Source organism: Lepidochelys olivacea, assembly GCF_965140295.1.
Source record: "Lepidochelys olivacea isolate rLepOli2 genome assembly, chromosome: 14".
Taxonomy (NCBI): Eukaryota; Metazoa; Chordata; order Testudines; family Cheloniidae; genus Lepidochelys; species Lepidochelys olivacea.
Genome location: NC_140424.1, coordinates 31,446,096 through 31,462,562, shown reverse-complemented (window position 1 = coordinate 31,462,562; position 16,467 = coordinate 31,446,096). Strand labels below are relative to the sequence as shown.

General features: G+C 48.3%; 1 protein-coding gene across 9 annotated transcripts; it reads left to right on the top strand.

Moving 5' to 3' along the window:
* Window positions 1-835: 835 nt before the first annotated feature.
* LOC311530344 (uncharacterized protein) lies at window positions 836-8,111 on the top strand. 9 transcript variants are annotated; one of them, XM_084646823.1, is made up of 5 exons: window positions 837-1,215; window positions 2,817-2,850; window positions 3,727-3,853; window positions 5,843-5,956; window positions 6,278-8,111. In XM_084646823.1, exons 2-5 carry the CDS (start codon window positions 2,827-2,829, stop codon window positions 7,189-7,191), a joined length of 1,179 nt encoding a protein of 392 aa, XP_084502949.1. In that variant the 5' UTR covers window positions 837-1,215; window positions 2,817-2,826; the 3' UTR covers window positions 7,192-8,111. The 9 variants fall into 9 exon arrangements, with proteins under 9 accessions (XP_084502951.1, XP_084502949.1, XP_084502948.1 ...); XM_084646822.1 differs by having other exon boundaries at window positions 838-1,215; window positions 2,769-2,850; XM_084646821.1 differs by having other exon boundaries at window positions 838-1,215; window positions 2,663-2,850.
* Window positions 8,112-16,467: the final 8,356 nt, after the last annotated feature.

The following is a 16,467-nucleotide window of genomic DNA, read 5'->3' as shown; positions in this document are numbered from 1 at the left end:
CTCTCTGCACTGGGCACTTCCCTGACCCACTGATCATTACATACAGTTCAAAGCAAATACAATTTATTAAACAGCAATCAATTTAAAAAAAAAATGGGAAAGGTTAAAGGAAAACATGGCACCCTGCTCTGTGTCACAGGGATGTCACAACTAGCATCTCTGGAATGTAAGGGAAGTTCAGTCTGTTCTTCACAAGTTCCAGGCCTCCTTCTCAGGCCCTGGCTGTGCTGCAGGTCAGACACTTGCTCTGGCGGTGGCCACACGCTCTCAGGGTTTAGCTTTCAGAGTAGCAGGTTTAGGTGGCAGGACCCTTCTTCCCAGCATCACCCCTGCCCCATCAGGGTTACATTCCCCCTCCAAGGCATCTTGGCTGGGGGTGTCTCCCTGCACTGGGCCCACTGCCCAGGGTCCCCCTTGCTCTCCCCCGCTGCTCACCACACCCTGCTCCAGCCTCGGCTCCAGCTCCACCATTCTGCCACCAGCTCCCTGGGCTGCTTCTCTGGCCCCCCTGGCTCTGGTTGCTGCAGCTCCCCCCAGCACAGGTCTGCTCTGGGGGCTGCTTCTGTGACTCTGCTCCTGACTCTGACCTGTTTCCTGGGCTGCTTTTCTGGCCAGCACAGCTCTGCTCCCCAGTTCATCTTAGTCCCCTGCTCTCTCCTTAGCTCCGCCCCACTCTGCCTGACCTAGGCAATTCCAGCTCACAGGAGGATGGGACCCTCCTGACTCCCTGATTAGCCTGCCCGCCTTGTCAGTCACGCTGGCCTGGAGCATTGGTTTCGCCGCATTGTTCCTAAGGTCTGTCAGTCTCAGGGTTCTGATTTCCCATCAACCCTTCCCCTTTCTTTTAGTACTGGGAGCTAGCAACTAAAACACACCCCACAGTCCCCTTACATTAATTGGGGGGCTACCCTGTATTGCTGCATGGTGAGGAACAGTCAAGGATGAGCTTGGAACACCAGCTCTCACCATATGCTTAATAAAGCCTTGTTCCTTGCAGCCCTGCCTGCCCGGTTACATGGACTGTTGCTAATGAAAGGGGAGGTAGCTCGCTCTGTCTACTCAGCCTACCGGAGTTGAGCTTCCTGTCAGACAGTGCTGCTGAGTGCCTCCATTGAGACCCGGAAGGAAGCCTGAACTGAACACCTCAGCTGCTCCCCAGACCCCCTCTGTGCACAGCCGGGGAGGCCCCTGGGGCAGCCCTGGGCAGCTCTGCAGGTGAGGGGAGAGACCCGGGGAAGGGCCGGGGCCGGGCAGGAAAGTGACTCTGCACCAACGGCCCCTCCTCGCCCCAGCTCTGCTCCCGGGGGGGCGGGGGTCTGCGAGTCCCGGAGCTGCCGCCCTCCCTGACCCCCCCCCCCGGCTCTGCCCCCCTGAGCGCCTGCAGGAGCCGAGCCAGCGCCGGGAGAGCGACCGCCCCGGCCGGGCCCCAGTCTCCTAGCCCGAGGGAAGGGGAGAGGAGGCAGGAGGGAAACAGAAGCAATGGGAGGTAGGAGGGAGGTTCCCTGACCAGCTCCGTTCCCTGCAGCACCCCGGGCAGATTGACTTTCCTGGGACAAGGTGAGGAGCAGGGAGAGGAAAAGCCAGTTCCTGCCTCTGCTGGTCCCCTCGCTGCTGGGGGGATGCGCTGGCCTGGGTACAGTGTCAAGGGGGATCTTCCTATATTAATTGGCAGATACAGTGGGAAAGGGTGTTAGGAGACTGTGTCCTTTTCTCGTGGTAACAGCCTAGGAAAACCAGCTGAGGAATAGAATCATTTAATGTAAACAAAACAGGCTAACAGTTCTCCAGTGTTCCAGATAAACTAGGAACATCAAATGTCTGTTATGATGATGGTGATGTGTATTACAGTAGCACCTGGAGGTGCTGAGAGCAGGGCCTCATTCAGCTATGTGCTGCACACATGGTAAGAAAGAGTCACTGGAATCGCTTCACAAGACATACAAAGGGTGGAAGGGGAACAGAAGGAAAGGAATTTGTGCAGGGTTACACAGGTGGTTAACAGCAAAGTAGAGAAAAGAACCTAGTGCTACCCAATCAAGAGTCCTAGCCACTAGACCACTCAAAGCATTTGTCTACATGGGGCCACCCAGGAAATTTGTGAATTTAAATTATGAAGTCATGAATTTAAAACAGATTAATTAAATAGCACTAAACCTATGTATGGACACTTGCATTCAGACTAAAGTGGCCTTAATTCTGTTTAGTTTAATTTGCTTTGGGACACTTAAATTCTGAATAAGGATGTCCACATGGGGTCCACATGCATTTTCATTAACAAACCCTATTTGCACAGGCTTATGTGTGCAGGCTGTATTTTTGTTGCCTTTCTTTAATTTGCCTCATAAGAACGGCCATACTGGATCAGACCAAAGGTCCATTTACCCAGTATCCTATCTGTCGACAGTGGTCAATGCCAGGTGCACCAGAGGGGATGAACAGAATAGGCAATCTTCAAGTGATCCATCCCGTCACCCATTCCCAGCTTCTGGCAAACAGAGGCTAGGGAGGGACACCATCCCTGCCCATCCTGGCTAATAACCGTTGATGGACCTAGCCTCCATGAATTTATCTAGTTCCTTTTTGAACTCCTTCAATAACCCCTGAGGAGCATGGTTTAGGGCCTGTCTGCTGAAATAAAGTGATCAACTGTTTTCTCAACCAGGCAGAATTTAAAGCATATGCAGGGTGAGAGTCTGGGGGAAGTGGGGTGTGAAAAGGACTAAAGCCCTTTCTGAAACCTCCCCAATCGCCCTTCTCACCCTGACAAGCTGCAGAATAACATCCGTGTTTTGCTCTACATCACTTCACTCTGGCAGGGGAAGGGAAATGGCTGCAGTGGAGCTGGAACAGGTAGGAGATTTTCAGAGGTTCCTCTTATAGATGGAGGGGACACAAAACACACAGGTGTGATTGGGTCAAAAGCTACTTGGCCCATTTAATATGGGCTTGGTTTTAACAATAGGTGCATTGGTCTGGGATGGAAATTTTCCCATCTGTGGGACAAGAGCTAACCCTCTAAAGTGCCCTGGAGCTACTGCCCAAGAAGCAGCGTCTTGCCTCTCTGTGCAGGACAGGGGCTGCTGCGATGGTTTCCAGTCATGGGTGAATTTCTGGCTGAACCTCTCAACTGTGGAGAGATCTAAATGTGGGCACTGTAGCTCACAATGGGAGGGAGAAGAGCTGGTTGGATTTTCCCATCAAATATGTAATTCAGTTAAAAATGAAGTTCTCTGTGAGGACATGCTGATTTCAACTTTTTTTTACATTTTATGTTTGTATAATGAACAGGAAGACATTTCATTTCAATTATTTCCAATAGGGTTTTTTTTCTAAACTTTTCTTTGCCCCCAACCTTTGGCTATTTCAAAGTTTGCCCCAGTGAATCTCCCACAGGATGGAAGTGCTGTTTTCTGAGCAGTTCTAGCAGGGAGGTGAGAGGATGGGAAGCAAAGAGCAGTATTCCTATGGTGACAGTTTCATGGCCTGATTCCTGGTGTAGATAATTTACAGTAAAGGCAGGGGAGAGCAGCAGGTTTTTGAAGGGTATAATGTCATCTGTGATAAGTGGCACCACTAGGAATAAGAAACGAGTTTGGAAGTACAATTGCAAATGTTGTTTAAGGACACAACATATTGGAAACTGGGGCAAAGGGGACAATCTGTGGCCCATGTGACTGACCTGGTGGGGTTTTCATTGGAGCAGAGTACTAGCAGCTGTTGTTTCAGGGACTGGTGACCTTCACAGAGGTGGCTGTGTATTTCTCCAAGGAAGAATGGGCTCTTCTGGACCCTGATCAGAAAGCCCTCTACAGGGACGTCATGCAGGAGAATTACGAGACACTGACCTCACTGGGTAAGGAGCCTTTTCCTCAGATCATGACTAGTCAGATTAGACAAGTGTTGCCAAGGGGTAAGAAAGATACAGACTTGCTGGGGATCTGCCCGTGGTGGGTGCTGTTAAGACACTTTGCGGCCTACTCATTGGTGTGTTAGTGTAACCTACTGGTAAATGTATGCTACAGCTCCTCTTCAGTGCCCATCCCACAGAGGATATCAATCTGCCATAGCCCCAGATAAAGAGCAGCTCCTGATTTTAGCTCGGGAGGTCACCATTTCAGTCCCTGCTGTTCAAGATGGTGGCTGTCAAACTAGCACTAGCAGGCAAGCTCCCTGGAATAAATCACAGGTGCAACCATGTCTATACATTTGTGGGAGCAGGATCTGGGGCAGCTTCCTCCCTGCTGCTGGGCAGAAACAGTAAAATCAAGCACATCCCTGAACCACCATCTGAGTCAGGGTGGGAGGAGACACACCCTGGAGTGGCTGACTGCGTGAGCATCAAAAACCACCTCTTCACTCAGCCATTACAATAATACTGTTCCACTATCATCCACCCAGAGTAGGACCACATGCTATGTATGGGATCTGATACCCAGTCACTGTTGGTCATCACTCACTCACTCACACTCACTCTCTCTCTCTCTCCACTGCTCCATCCTTAGAGATGTAGCTGTTTATTCTTAGCATTGGGATAGTGGTCTAACATTGCTGCTGTCACAGAGTCATTAAATCCAGGGGTGTGTGGAGATCCCCGAAATCTTACAAGGGGCCCACTACAACTCCCAAGAGACATCTTATTGTCCCCAAAGCCTCTGCTAACATTTTCCCATCTGTTCCCATGAAATGTCACCTCTTCCCCAGGAATGTTGTATAGCAGCCATGCCTTCACTTTGTTTCTTCTCAGGACACCCAGGGCTGTGAGTTACCCTGTCGCTATCTGCCTCCAGCGCAAAGATGACTTGTCTGTACTAGCTGGGTGTTAGCTCCTTAATACAACCAGCCTCTCAGTTACGCATGCACTCTGCTCTTTGTACTGCAGGTTGACAAAAGATGTACTCCAGCCCCCAGGTCAGCTCAAAGTGTCCCCCTAAGGTGTCCCGTCCCTGATTACTGGATACCCATAGAAATGCCAGAGGAACACTGCCCCAGTTTACCAGTTAAACCTTAGCCTACCGCTTCTTTATCGCACACAGATCTTGTGTTCAGTTTTTGTAAAACAAAAGGAAATTTATTCAAGGAAGAACAGAGATTCAACTAGAAACAAGTGTGAGTGATGTACACAAAGGGTTACATTTCATACAGAATCCTAAAACATGAATTTGAGCCTACCCTTATCAATAGTTACCTTTCCTATCTAATAAAGTAGGGGTTCTCTCCCTAAAGTTCAGTCCTTTGCAGCGGTTGCTAGCCCCAAGGAACTCTGATCCAGTCTTTCATGAAGGAGCCCTGCCCATCAGGGTACCTCCTCAGTGAATGGATGCAGAGTGACTATCTCCACCCTGAGATACACTAAACCAGTTTGTGTCTTTATTCCCAGACAGGGCGATCCCCTCTCTGTCATATCATTCCTTTTCACTTCCAAATGACTTTGATATTTATAGTTTTTTCCATTGACTTTTCTGGGTTGGTGCAAAGGTAGACAAATGAGTCTTGCATTATATCACCAGCTGACCTGGGATGGGCACAACTCCCTCCCGCTTGAATGGGCTATCACAGAGGTATATTATTGCCTTTTAATTCACTCTCACTTCATAATCCTGAAGCCATATTGTCAATATACAGTAGTTACATTATTCCTGAAATATTACATCTTGTGGTAGTTATGAGTGGAGACCTCACATGCTTCCCTGTATGGATAAATACCATGAAACAGCAGTGTATCAGGTGTAGTGAGTTTGTCAGGTCTGAGGCAGGAGTTGCTTGTATAGAACAGCGAACCCTTTGCCAGTTGGCATCAATGGTCCTTTGTGTCACACTAACCCTATATTTTTTCTGTGGGTAGGATTTGTTACTCCTAAACCTGACTTGGTCTCACAGCTAGAACGAGGAGAGATGTCATGGGTCCTGGATCTCCAGGGCTCTGAGAAAAGGGACATGCTGACAGGAACCTGCATAGGTGAGGAATCAGATAAACTGACTGAGAAACCATGGAGGGGTGAACAAAACAGCTGGGATTCCCACTGAGTCCCTGTGAACTCCCCCAATTCCGCCTCATTTCACCCAGGACATGACTGTCCCCAGCCCATTCATATCCTCAGGGCAGACATCCCTCATGTCTTGCCACCCACCCTGACTGACGCCTGGCACTAGCTCCCTCCCGCTGAGTGTTTGAATGAGGTGTAAAGGCAGAATTGGTTCCATCCCCCGCAGTTATTTGGGTTTGTTCTTCACATTCCCCTTTCTGAGGTTCCCTGTCCGGATTCTCTCTCTGTCCCAGCAGGTGATGGGACAGTGAATAACAACAAGGAGGAGAATTCTCAGCAGGAAGGTGCTGAGCAAGTTGAACCACAGGGGATGGTATCGGGAAGATCAGAAGGGGATGTTTCCCAGACTTCTGAGCTGGGAGAAGCCTGTCAGACACAGCTCAGGCCAGAGAGGCTGCAGAGAAACCTCTCTGGGGAGACATGGGGTAAATCCAGTCACCATGGGAGAAGTCTCAAAGGCATCCCACTCCGTCAGGCAGCCCACTTGGGAGAGGGGCCAAAGACATGTGGTGACTCAGGGGAAAGCTACAATAGCATCTCACACATTATTAGTCAGCAGAGAATCTGCAGAGCAGGAAAATCCAAGAAATGCACTGACTGTGGAAAAAGTTTTGCTTATAAATCGGAACTTGATAGACACAATAGAATCCACACCGGAGATAAACCCTATAAATGCCTCAACTGTGGGAAAAGCTTCACTCTGAGCTCTACCCTGATAAAACATCAGAAAACTCACACGGGGGAGAGACCCTATAAGTGTCCTAACTGTGGGAAAAGCTTCCGTCAGAGCTCACACCTTGCTAGACATGAGGGAACCCACAGGGAAGAAAAGCCCTTTAAATGCCCTGACTGTGCAAAGCGTTTCAGTTGCAGCGCAAATCTTCTTACCCATCAGAGAATCCACACAGGAGAGAAACCCTATAAGTGTCGACACTGTGGGAAATGCTTCACACACCACTCATACCTTCTGGGCCATCAGAGAATCCACACAGGAGAGAAACCCTATAAGTGTCGACACTGTGGGAAAAGCTTCACGCACCGCTCAAACCTTAGTACACATCAGAGAATCCACACAGGAGAGCACCCTTGCAAGCCTAAGGGCTGTGGGAAAAGCTTCAGTGTGAGTGCAGACATGATTGGCCAGTAAAAGCTGGATGGGAGACTGGATTGGGATAGAAACCATCTTCAACAAAGACTGTATCTTGCTAGGTTAAGTTATAGTCTTTTAGATGCATTTTCACTTTTATTTGCTTGTAACTGTTTCCGACTTTATCCCTTTTACTTGATATCACTTAATCCATGTTCTTTTGTTCAGAAGCTTGTTTGGCTTCATTCTAAATCATCACTGCTGTGTAAGTTCAGTAAAGTGTGTGCTTCTAGAAAGGAGACAGGATGGAGTGTTTTACCACCTCTGTAAAGGCAGAGAACCTAACTCTCTTTCTGAGGGTTCAGTGAGAGGGTCTGGTCCCTGCTGTAGGATGGTTTTGGGGTGAATTCAGGGCTGGAAGGGTACTGAGGTCAGTCTGCAAGGAGTAACTGGGTTGGGCAAAAGGAGGGTGAAGCTTATGGGCTGCTGGCAGGCTGTTGAGGGGGTCAGAACTCTGGCCCAAAGCTACAGAGCCACAAGACATCCGGAGGTACAAGGGAAACAGAGACTGAATCCCTTACTGGCCTGGGTGAACTCCTGTCAGGGTTCCTTTCCCACTGTGAACTCGAGGGTACAGATGTGGGGACCTGCATGAAAGACCCCCTAAGCTTATTCTTACCAGCTTAGGTTAAAAACTTCCCCAAGGTACAAACTTTGCCTTGTCCTTGAATAATATGCTGCCACCACCAAGCGTTTTAAACAAAGACCAGGGAAAGAGACCACTTGGAGACGTCTTCCCCCAAAATATCCCCCCAAGCCCTACACACCCCCTTTCCTGGGGAGGCTTGAGAATAATATCCTAACCAATTTGTTACAAAATCATTAAAGACCCAAACCCCTGGATCTTGGAACAATGGAAAAGTCAGTTAGGTTCTTAAAAGAAGGATTTTATTTAAAAAAAAAAAAAGAAACTTTACAGGGTATTCAGATTCAAAACACAGAGGATTCCCCCTCTGGGCAAAACCTTAAAGTTACAGAAAAGAGGAATAAAACTCCCTCTTAACACAGGGAAAATTCACATAAAACAAAAGATAAACTAATCCGCCTTGCCTGGCTTACCTATACTGGTTGCAATATTGGAGACTTGGATTAGGATGGGTTGGAGAAGATGGATTTCTGTCTGGCCTCTCTCAGTCCCAAGAGAGAACAACCACGTAAACAAAGAGCACAAAACAAAAGCCTTCTCCCCTCCCAAGATTTGAAAGTATCTTGTCCCCTTATTGGTCCTTTGGGTCAGGTGCCAGCCAGGTTAGCTGAACTTCTTAACCCTACAGGATCTTGCCTCTGGCCAGGAGGGATTTTATAGCACTGTATACAGAAAGGTGGTTACCCTTCCCTTTATATTTATGACAACTCCAAACCAGCACACTTGGCAGCCCACTATCCTCAAAAACATCTCCATTCCCCCATGAATAAGATCCTTTCTCTGCTCATGAGTCTAAACACCCACTCTGGGAAAACCCAAAAAAGTACATTTTGGGACTTGGTCAATAAATGTGGACTGTCTGTCTGGCACCACACCTACAAACACTAGCTGAGTCACAAATCCTGGGGCATCTCCAAGTGCTTCTTCATTGACTCTGGTACAGTGGACAGCTTTATCAAAACTGAAGCAACTTGGGCACTATAGGTTTCAGAGTAGCAGCCGTGTTAGTCTGTATTCGCAAAAAGAAAAGGAGTACTTGTGGCACCTTAGAGACTAACCAATTTATTTGAGCATAAGCTTTCGTGAGCTACAGTTCACTTCATCGGATGCATTCAGTGGAAAATACAGTGGGGAGATTTATATACATAGAGAACATGAAACAATGGGTGTTACCATACACACTGTAATGAGAGTGATCACTTAAGGTGAGATATTACCAGCAGGAGAGTGGGGGGCAGGGAGGGGGAACACCTTTTGTAGTGATAATCAACGTGGGCCATTTCCAGCAGTTGACAAGAACGTCTGAGGAACGGGGGGAGGAGGGGAATAAACATGGGGAAATAGTTTTACTTTGTGTAATGACCCATCCACTCCCAGTCTCTATTCAAGCCTAAGTTAATTGTATCCAGTTTGCAAATTAATTCTAATTCAGCAGTCTCTCGTGGGAGTTTATTTTTGAAGTTTTTTTGTTGAAGAATTGCAACTTTTAGGTCTGTAATCGAGTGACCAAAGAGATTGAAGTGTTCTCCAACTGGTTTTTGAATGTTATAATTCTTGACGTCTGATTTGTGTCCATTTATTCTTTTACGTAGAGACTGTCCAGTTTGACCAATGTACATGGCAGAGGGGCATTGCTGGCACATGATGGCCTAGATCACATTGGTAGATGTGCAGGTGAACAAGCCTCTGATAGTGTGGCTGATGTGATTAGACCCTATGATGGTATCCCCTGAATAGATATGTGGACACCCATTGTTTCATGTTGTTTCACTGTAGATTCCTTTGTGGCTCAAGCCTGTTCTTGATCTGGCAGAGAAAACCACGTGGGCCCTCTTTTTCAACTCCTCAGCTCCCTTGTCTGCTGGTCTCAACTAACAGTTGAATTTTTCTCAGAATTCTGCCTGCAGCACTGCCTGACCCCAGGAAATGGGCAATGGGCACTAGTTCCTCTGTGATTGCATGCCAGGGGTTGCTGGCCAGACAGAGCTATCCACTGAGTCTGGTCCTTGACTTCTGTCCAAATACAGCAACTACAGTGATGTGTTTTTAAAACAAACACAGACACTGTGCCCAGTCATGCTACAACCAGAGCCAAACTTTCTGTTCTGGCATTATATTATATGCCTGAACTAGCTGTGCTGTGCACCTATCTTCTCGTGACCTCACATATGCTCCATATTGTGCCGATGTGCCCACCCCACAAACCCCACAATAAACCTGTCAGACGCCAGCAACCCCTCAAGACTTCACCTGGCATAGTCACTGCTTTAGATTTTGTTATAGAACTACTTGAGTCCAGTGGGTTCACAAAGGGTGGATGTTTTGCTGGCTTCCAAATTAATTAAATGTGAATACATTTGTAAAATGGGGGAAATGTATGATTTTCCTTGAAACCCTGACTGCTTGGTTATATTTAGGCTTGAAAGAATTAGATTTTTAATTGATAAATGTCAATAAACATCTATTTTGCTGTACAGAGACAAGCCAACAATAAAATATTTCCATCGATAATCATCTACATTTATAGATAGGCAAAGTAAGAAAAATGCTGCTTGAGAATTTATTAGAGTTTGATTTAAGGCAATTTACTATGTATATTTTCACATGTGATGTTGCAAAATTGTGTTTTAATGCTTATAAAAATTAAATTTTTGAATCACATGTATTGTCATGAAAAAAAACCAAACTATTGTCTGACCCCCCCCCAACTCTGAAAAATTTAATATATGTTTAAAATCAATATCGGTTCAAATTATAAAAATAAAACTTGAATTCTCCCAAGCATAGTTCTATTGACTGTTTACTACTGAAAAGGGAGGCGGCTGCGCTCGCTCTACTAACATACCAGGATTGAGTTTCCTGGGTCAGATGCTGCAGCTGATGCATCTATTAAGACCTGGAAGGAAGCCTGGAATCTGAATTCAATTGATCGGCTCAGCTGCTCGGGGTCTGTGAGGGGAGAGATCTGCATTAACCACCCTTTGTGCCCAGCCCTGGCGGGACTTTCTGCGGTGGCTGGAACCAGCCCCTGGGCCGGAGCCTGCAGGTGAGGGGAGAGACCCGGGGGAAGGGCTGGGGCCGGGTAGGAAAGTGACTCCGCACCAACGGCCCCTCCTCACCCCAGCTCTGCTCCCAGGCGGTGCTCCACGAATCCCAGAGCCGCTGCCCTCCCTGACCCTCTCCCAGGCTCTGCCTCCCCCCCCCACGAGAGCCTGCAGGAGCCGAGCCGGCTCCGGGAGAGCGACCGCCCCAGGCCGGGGCAGGTCAGGGATCGAGTCTCCCAGCCTGAGGGGAGGGAGACAGGGGCAGAGACTGGCAGGCGCAGCAGGAGCAATCAATGGGGAGGGAGGTCCTGGCTCCCAGCCCAATTCACTGCAGCACCTGGGGCAGATTGACTTCCCTGAGGAGAAGGGGAGGAGCAGGGAGAAGAAAAGCCAGTTCCTGCCTCTGCTGGTCCCCACGCTGCTGGGGTGTAATGGCTAGTGATTTCTAGCCATTACACCACACAAAGGGTTTGTCTATATGGGGAACACTCAGGAAATTTAATCCAAATTAAATCCAAAAAGTCATGAATTTAAAACAGAGTAATTAAATGGCACTAAACCCCTGTATGGACATTTGCATTCAGATTAAAGTGGCCTTAATGCAGTTTAGTTTAATTCACATTGGGTGACTTAAATTCTAAATAAAGATATCAATATGGAGTTTAAGGCATTTTAATTAATCTGTTTAAATTCACACCTTTAGTTAATTCAGATTATTTTTCTTGAATTATTGGGTGTAGACAAACCCTGATTGCACAGGCTTCTGGGTGCAGATTCTATCTTTGTTCCCTTTCTTTAGTTTGCCTCCTTCAGTAATCTCCAAGGAGGATGATTTAGGGCTTGTGTGCTGAAAGGCAGAATTTAAAGCATATGCAGGGGGAGAGTCTGGGGGGAAGTGGGGTGTGAAAAGGACCAAAGCCCTTTCTGGAACGTCCCCAATCATTCCTGTCACCCTGACAGGCTACAGAATAACATCTGGGTTTTTTACTCCAAATCACTTTGTTCTGCCAGGGAAGGGAAATGGCTGCAGTGGAGCTAGAACTGGTAGGAGATTTTCAGCAATTCCTCTGATGTGGGGCGGACATGCACTAAATACACAGGTGTGACTGGGTCAAAAGCTACTAGGCCCATTTAATATGGGCTTGGTTTTAACAATAGGTGCACTGGGCTGGGATGGAAAATTCCCTATCTGTGGGACAGGAGTTAACCCTCTAAAATGCCCTGGAGCTACTGCCCAAGAAACAGCATCTTGCTTCTCTGTGCAGGGTAGGGGCTGCTGTGATGGCTTCCAGCCGTGGGTGAATTTCTGGCTGAACCTCTCAGCTGTGTGGAGATCTAAATGTGGGTGCTGTAGCTCACAAGGAAGGAGGAGAGCTGACTGGATTTTCCTATCAAAATATATAGTTCAGTCAGAAATGAAGTTCTCTGTAAGGAAATGCTGATTTCAACTTTTTTTTTTTCAAATTTCCGTTGGGATAATCAACAGGAAAACATTTCATTTTGACATATCCAAATAGCCAAAGTTTGGGGGAAAAAAATCTATTTCATAGCTTCACCCCAGTGAAAAGAAAAGAATCTCCTGCAGGATGGAAGTTCCATTTTCTGAGCAGCTCTAGCGGAGAGGTGAGAGGATGGGAAGCAAAGAGCAATATTGCTATGGTGACAGTTTCATGGCCTGATTCCTGCTGTATGTAATTTACAATAAAGACAGGGGAGAGGAACAGGTCTGTAAAGGGGAGAATGTGCAACTGGAATAAGTGTCACCATGGGGAATAAGGAATTAATTTGGAGGTGGAACTACAATTGTCATTGAAAGGCACAGCAGAGGGGACAATCTGGGGTCCCTCTCATTGACCTGGTGGGGTTTTCATTGGAGCAGAGTACTAGCAGCTGTTGTTTCAGGGACTGGTGACCTTCAGAGAGGTGGCTGTGTATTTCTCCAAGGAAGAATTAGCTCTGCTGGACCCTTGTCAGAAAGCCCTCTATAGGGATGTCATGCAGGAGAATTATGAGGCACTGATCTCACTGGGTAAAGAGCCGTTTCCCCAGGTCAAAGTTAGTCAGATTAGACAAATGTTGCCAAGGGGTAAGAAAGATACAGACTTGCTAGGGATCTGCCCATGGTAGGTGCTGTTAGGACACTTTGCAGCGTAGTCACTGGTGTGTTGGTATTACCCACTGGTAAAGGTGTGCTGCAGCTCCTCTTCAATGCCCATCCCACAGAGGATATCCTTCTGCCATAGCCCCAGATAAAGAGGCTTCGGTCAATTGCAGCAGCTCCTGACTTTAACTCTGGAGGTCACCATTTCAGTCCCTGATGTGTTACCCAAGATGGTGGCTGTCAAACTATTACCAGCAGGCAAATCCTTGGAATAAGTCACAGGCACAATGATGTGTATTCACTTGCAGGATCTGGGGCAGCTTCCTCCCTGCTGCTGGGCAGAAACAGTAAAATGAGGCACATCCTCGAACCACCACCTGAGTTAGGGTTGGGAAGAGCCAAACCCTGGAGTGCCTGTTTGCACCAACAAGCACCTCTTCTCTCAGCCAGCACAATAACACTGTTCCACTATCATCCACCCAGAGTCGGACCACGTGCTATGTCTGGAGTTTGATAGCCAGTCTCTGTACGTGTACACACACACTCCACTGCTCCATCCTCAGAGATGTAGCCGTGTATGCTTAGCAGTGGGATAGTGGTCTAACATTGCTGCTGTCACAGAGTCGTTAAATCCAGGGAGATCCCTGAAGTCTTGCAAAGGGCCTACCACAACTCCCAAGAGACATCTTATTGTCCCCAAAAGCCTCTGCTAATATTTTCCCATCTGCTCCCATGAAATGTCACCTCTGCCCCAGGAACATTGCATAGCAGCCATGCCTTTACTCTCACCCTGTCACCACCTGCTTCCAGCACAAAGGGGTCTTGTTCGTACTAGCTGGTTGTTAAATACCTAGTGCAACCAGCCTCTCTGTCACTCAAGTGCTGCACTCTGGGCTATGCCAGCCCTGCAGCTTGACAACAGATGCACTCTAGTCCCCAAAGGAGCTCAAAGCGTCCCTGTGAAGTGTCCAGTCCCTTGTTACTAGTGTAAGCAGTGTCAGGATGAGCTCCACCCTGACATCTGGTGGTGAGGTGTGGCAAGTTGTGGAAAAGAACTTCAGGGGCCGATCTCATTTGCATAGGCACACCCACCACGCCTAGAATGAGACCATAGCTGCCCAAATGGTCACTTTGGCTGCTGTGGGATCCCCAGTGTCTCTGTTATTGGGGCAGGAAGAATAAATTGTTATTACCCTGATTATGGGAACTGTGCTTGGAACTGTACTTGGCCTTTTGTTACGATGGAGGGATTCACCATCATCTAAGTAGCACTCGCTAGGCAAGGGTCATGGGTTCCAAAACTGTGTGAATGGAGAGAGGCTGGGGACAAGTATTAATACTTGGTGGCATGGGCCCCTTGGTGAGGGCCTTACATGCTGATTGCACTTCCTCCTCTCTCCACTGTGGAATATCAGAGCTAATTTTGATTTCATTAGAAGTCTAGTTATAGGCTGCTGAGCTCACTTTGGGCTGACAGTGCACTAGCACTGGGGCTCCCCTACTACAAGCTGAATTCACCTAAGAGCTGAAATCACTGAGTGTTGTGTTAAGCAGTGGGGGAGCCTGAAGATATATTGTGGAGCAGTTTGCGGGACGGCTGGTGAAGCAGTTCGACACAGAGCAGTGTGTGGATGGCAGGAGCTGCTTGTGGGCCGTGGAGCTGAGTGAAGGAGTTCGTGGGGCGGCTGGCGGAGCGGAGCGCAGCTGAGCGAAGGAGTTCGTGGGGCGGCTGGCGGAGCGGAGTGCAGCTGCGCGAAGGAGTTTTGTGGGGCGGCTGGCGGAGCGGAGCGGAGCGCCGCTATGGAGCTATGGGGCGGTCAGCTTCAGATCACGTAAGGTGCCTCTTACCCCCGTCCCATTTCCACCCAGGTTGGGAGGTAAAGCTCCGCCGATAAACTTTCGAACTCTGGGGCTGCCCTGACCAGGGACAGAGACTTTTGGGGCATTGGACTTTTGGGGTTGCTGGACTCAAGAACCAAAGGGAAAAGGGCATGCCCCAATTTGCCTGGGGTGGGGTTGCTTTTGCTCATGGGTTGTGTTATGAATCCGGTTGGTGGTGTTTCCCCAACATAATGCCACATTGTTTCTCTCTGTTATTAAAAGACTTTTGCTACACTCAGACTATGTGCTTGCGAGAGGGGAAGTATTGCCTCTTGGAGGCGCCCAGCGGGGGTGGTATATATTTGTCCCAGGTCACTGGGTGGGGGCTCGAGCCGGTTTGCATTGTGTTATTGGAATGGAACCCCTAGATATTGAACCCGGCCCTTGTTGCTGCCAACTCTGACGGGCAGAAGGGTTACATTTTTGGGGGCTCGTCCGGGATCGCCTGGGTCAGTACCCCTCGCAAGCACCTGTTGAGTGATCCACTACATTGGGAAACAATTTATATTTTTTGTTTGTTTGTGCTTATATTTTGAGGAAATTACTGTTTGTATAATGGCTAATATGTCAGGTTTGTTGGGCCCTGGCTCAGCAGCTTCTAGCTCGGAGGCTGCAGCCTCGGCTGATGATTGGACAAAAGCTCTGGGGCAAATATTGGAAAAGGTTGTGCTGCCCCATGCTGAGTCAGACTCTTGTCGTAAGTTAAGATTATTTGCTGGGGAGGAGGAGTTTGAACCCTGGTTAGAGCATACCACTGAAATGCTGCAAGAGTGGGCCGTACCAGATGCAGAAAAGCGAAGATGCCTTATAGAGAGCCTTGGCGGCCCAGCATTAGATGTGATTCGCACCCTGAAGCTCATTGACCCTGGGGTCAGTGTGAAGGACTGCCTAGAGGCCCTTGAATACAACTTTGGGAGCGTAGAGGGCCCTGAAGACAGCTACTGTAAGTTCCTTAATTCCCGACAACAAAAGGGCGAGAAGGTTTCAGCCTACATACAGAGACTGGAGAGACTGCTTCAGAGAGCTGTCATGAGGGGAGCAGTGACTGCTGAGCAGATGGATCAGACCAGACTGGCTCAAATTGTAAGAGGAACTCAGTATCAGAACCCGATTCTACTTCATCTCCGGCTAAGAGAACGACGGGAACATCCCCCAAGTCACTCCCAGCTGATAAAAGAGGTCCGAGAGGAGGAAGAAAGGCAGGCTGCCAGTGAGTTTTGGGAAGCCCAAACATCGGAGCCAGCCAGCACAACACCACTGCAAATGGCCAGTGTACTGATGGTGAGCACCAGAGAGGAACTTGCCCAACAAATGCAGGTCCTGACGGAACGGATAGCTGAGCTGCAAAGTACCGTTGACCGAGTTAAGACTTCTAGGAATAAGAAGCCTCAAACTGTGGCGATTGAGAAGCCCGCACTTAGAGCCACCATCCCCCCCAGGCGAAGGGGGAAAGGTCAATTCTTCTGCTACCGATGTGGTCAGGACGGACACAGTGCTGCCAAGTGCCGTAATGAAGAAAACCCCTCCTTAGTGTATGGAAAGCTGAGGATCAGTAGGGAGAGATCCGGTAGCTGCCAGAGGGTCTGGGGACGGGGACCCCCCAG

Excerpts from the sequence above, each read along its gene's own strand:
- LOC311530344 (XM_084646817.1), top strand. The coding sequence starts at position 1,815 with ATGTCTGTTATGATGATGGTGATGTGTATTACAGTAGCACCTGGAGGT. Across the intron at positions 2,851-3,726 it reads CTGCAGTGGAGCTGGAACAG|GGACTGGTGACCTTCACAGA; the intron begins GTAGGAGATTTT and ends CTGTTGTTTCAG. Across the intron at positions 3,854-5,842 it reads CGAGACACTGACCTCACTGG|GATTTGTTACTCCTAAACCT; the intron begins GTAAGGAGCCTT and ends TTCTGTGGGTAG.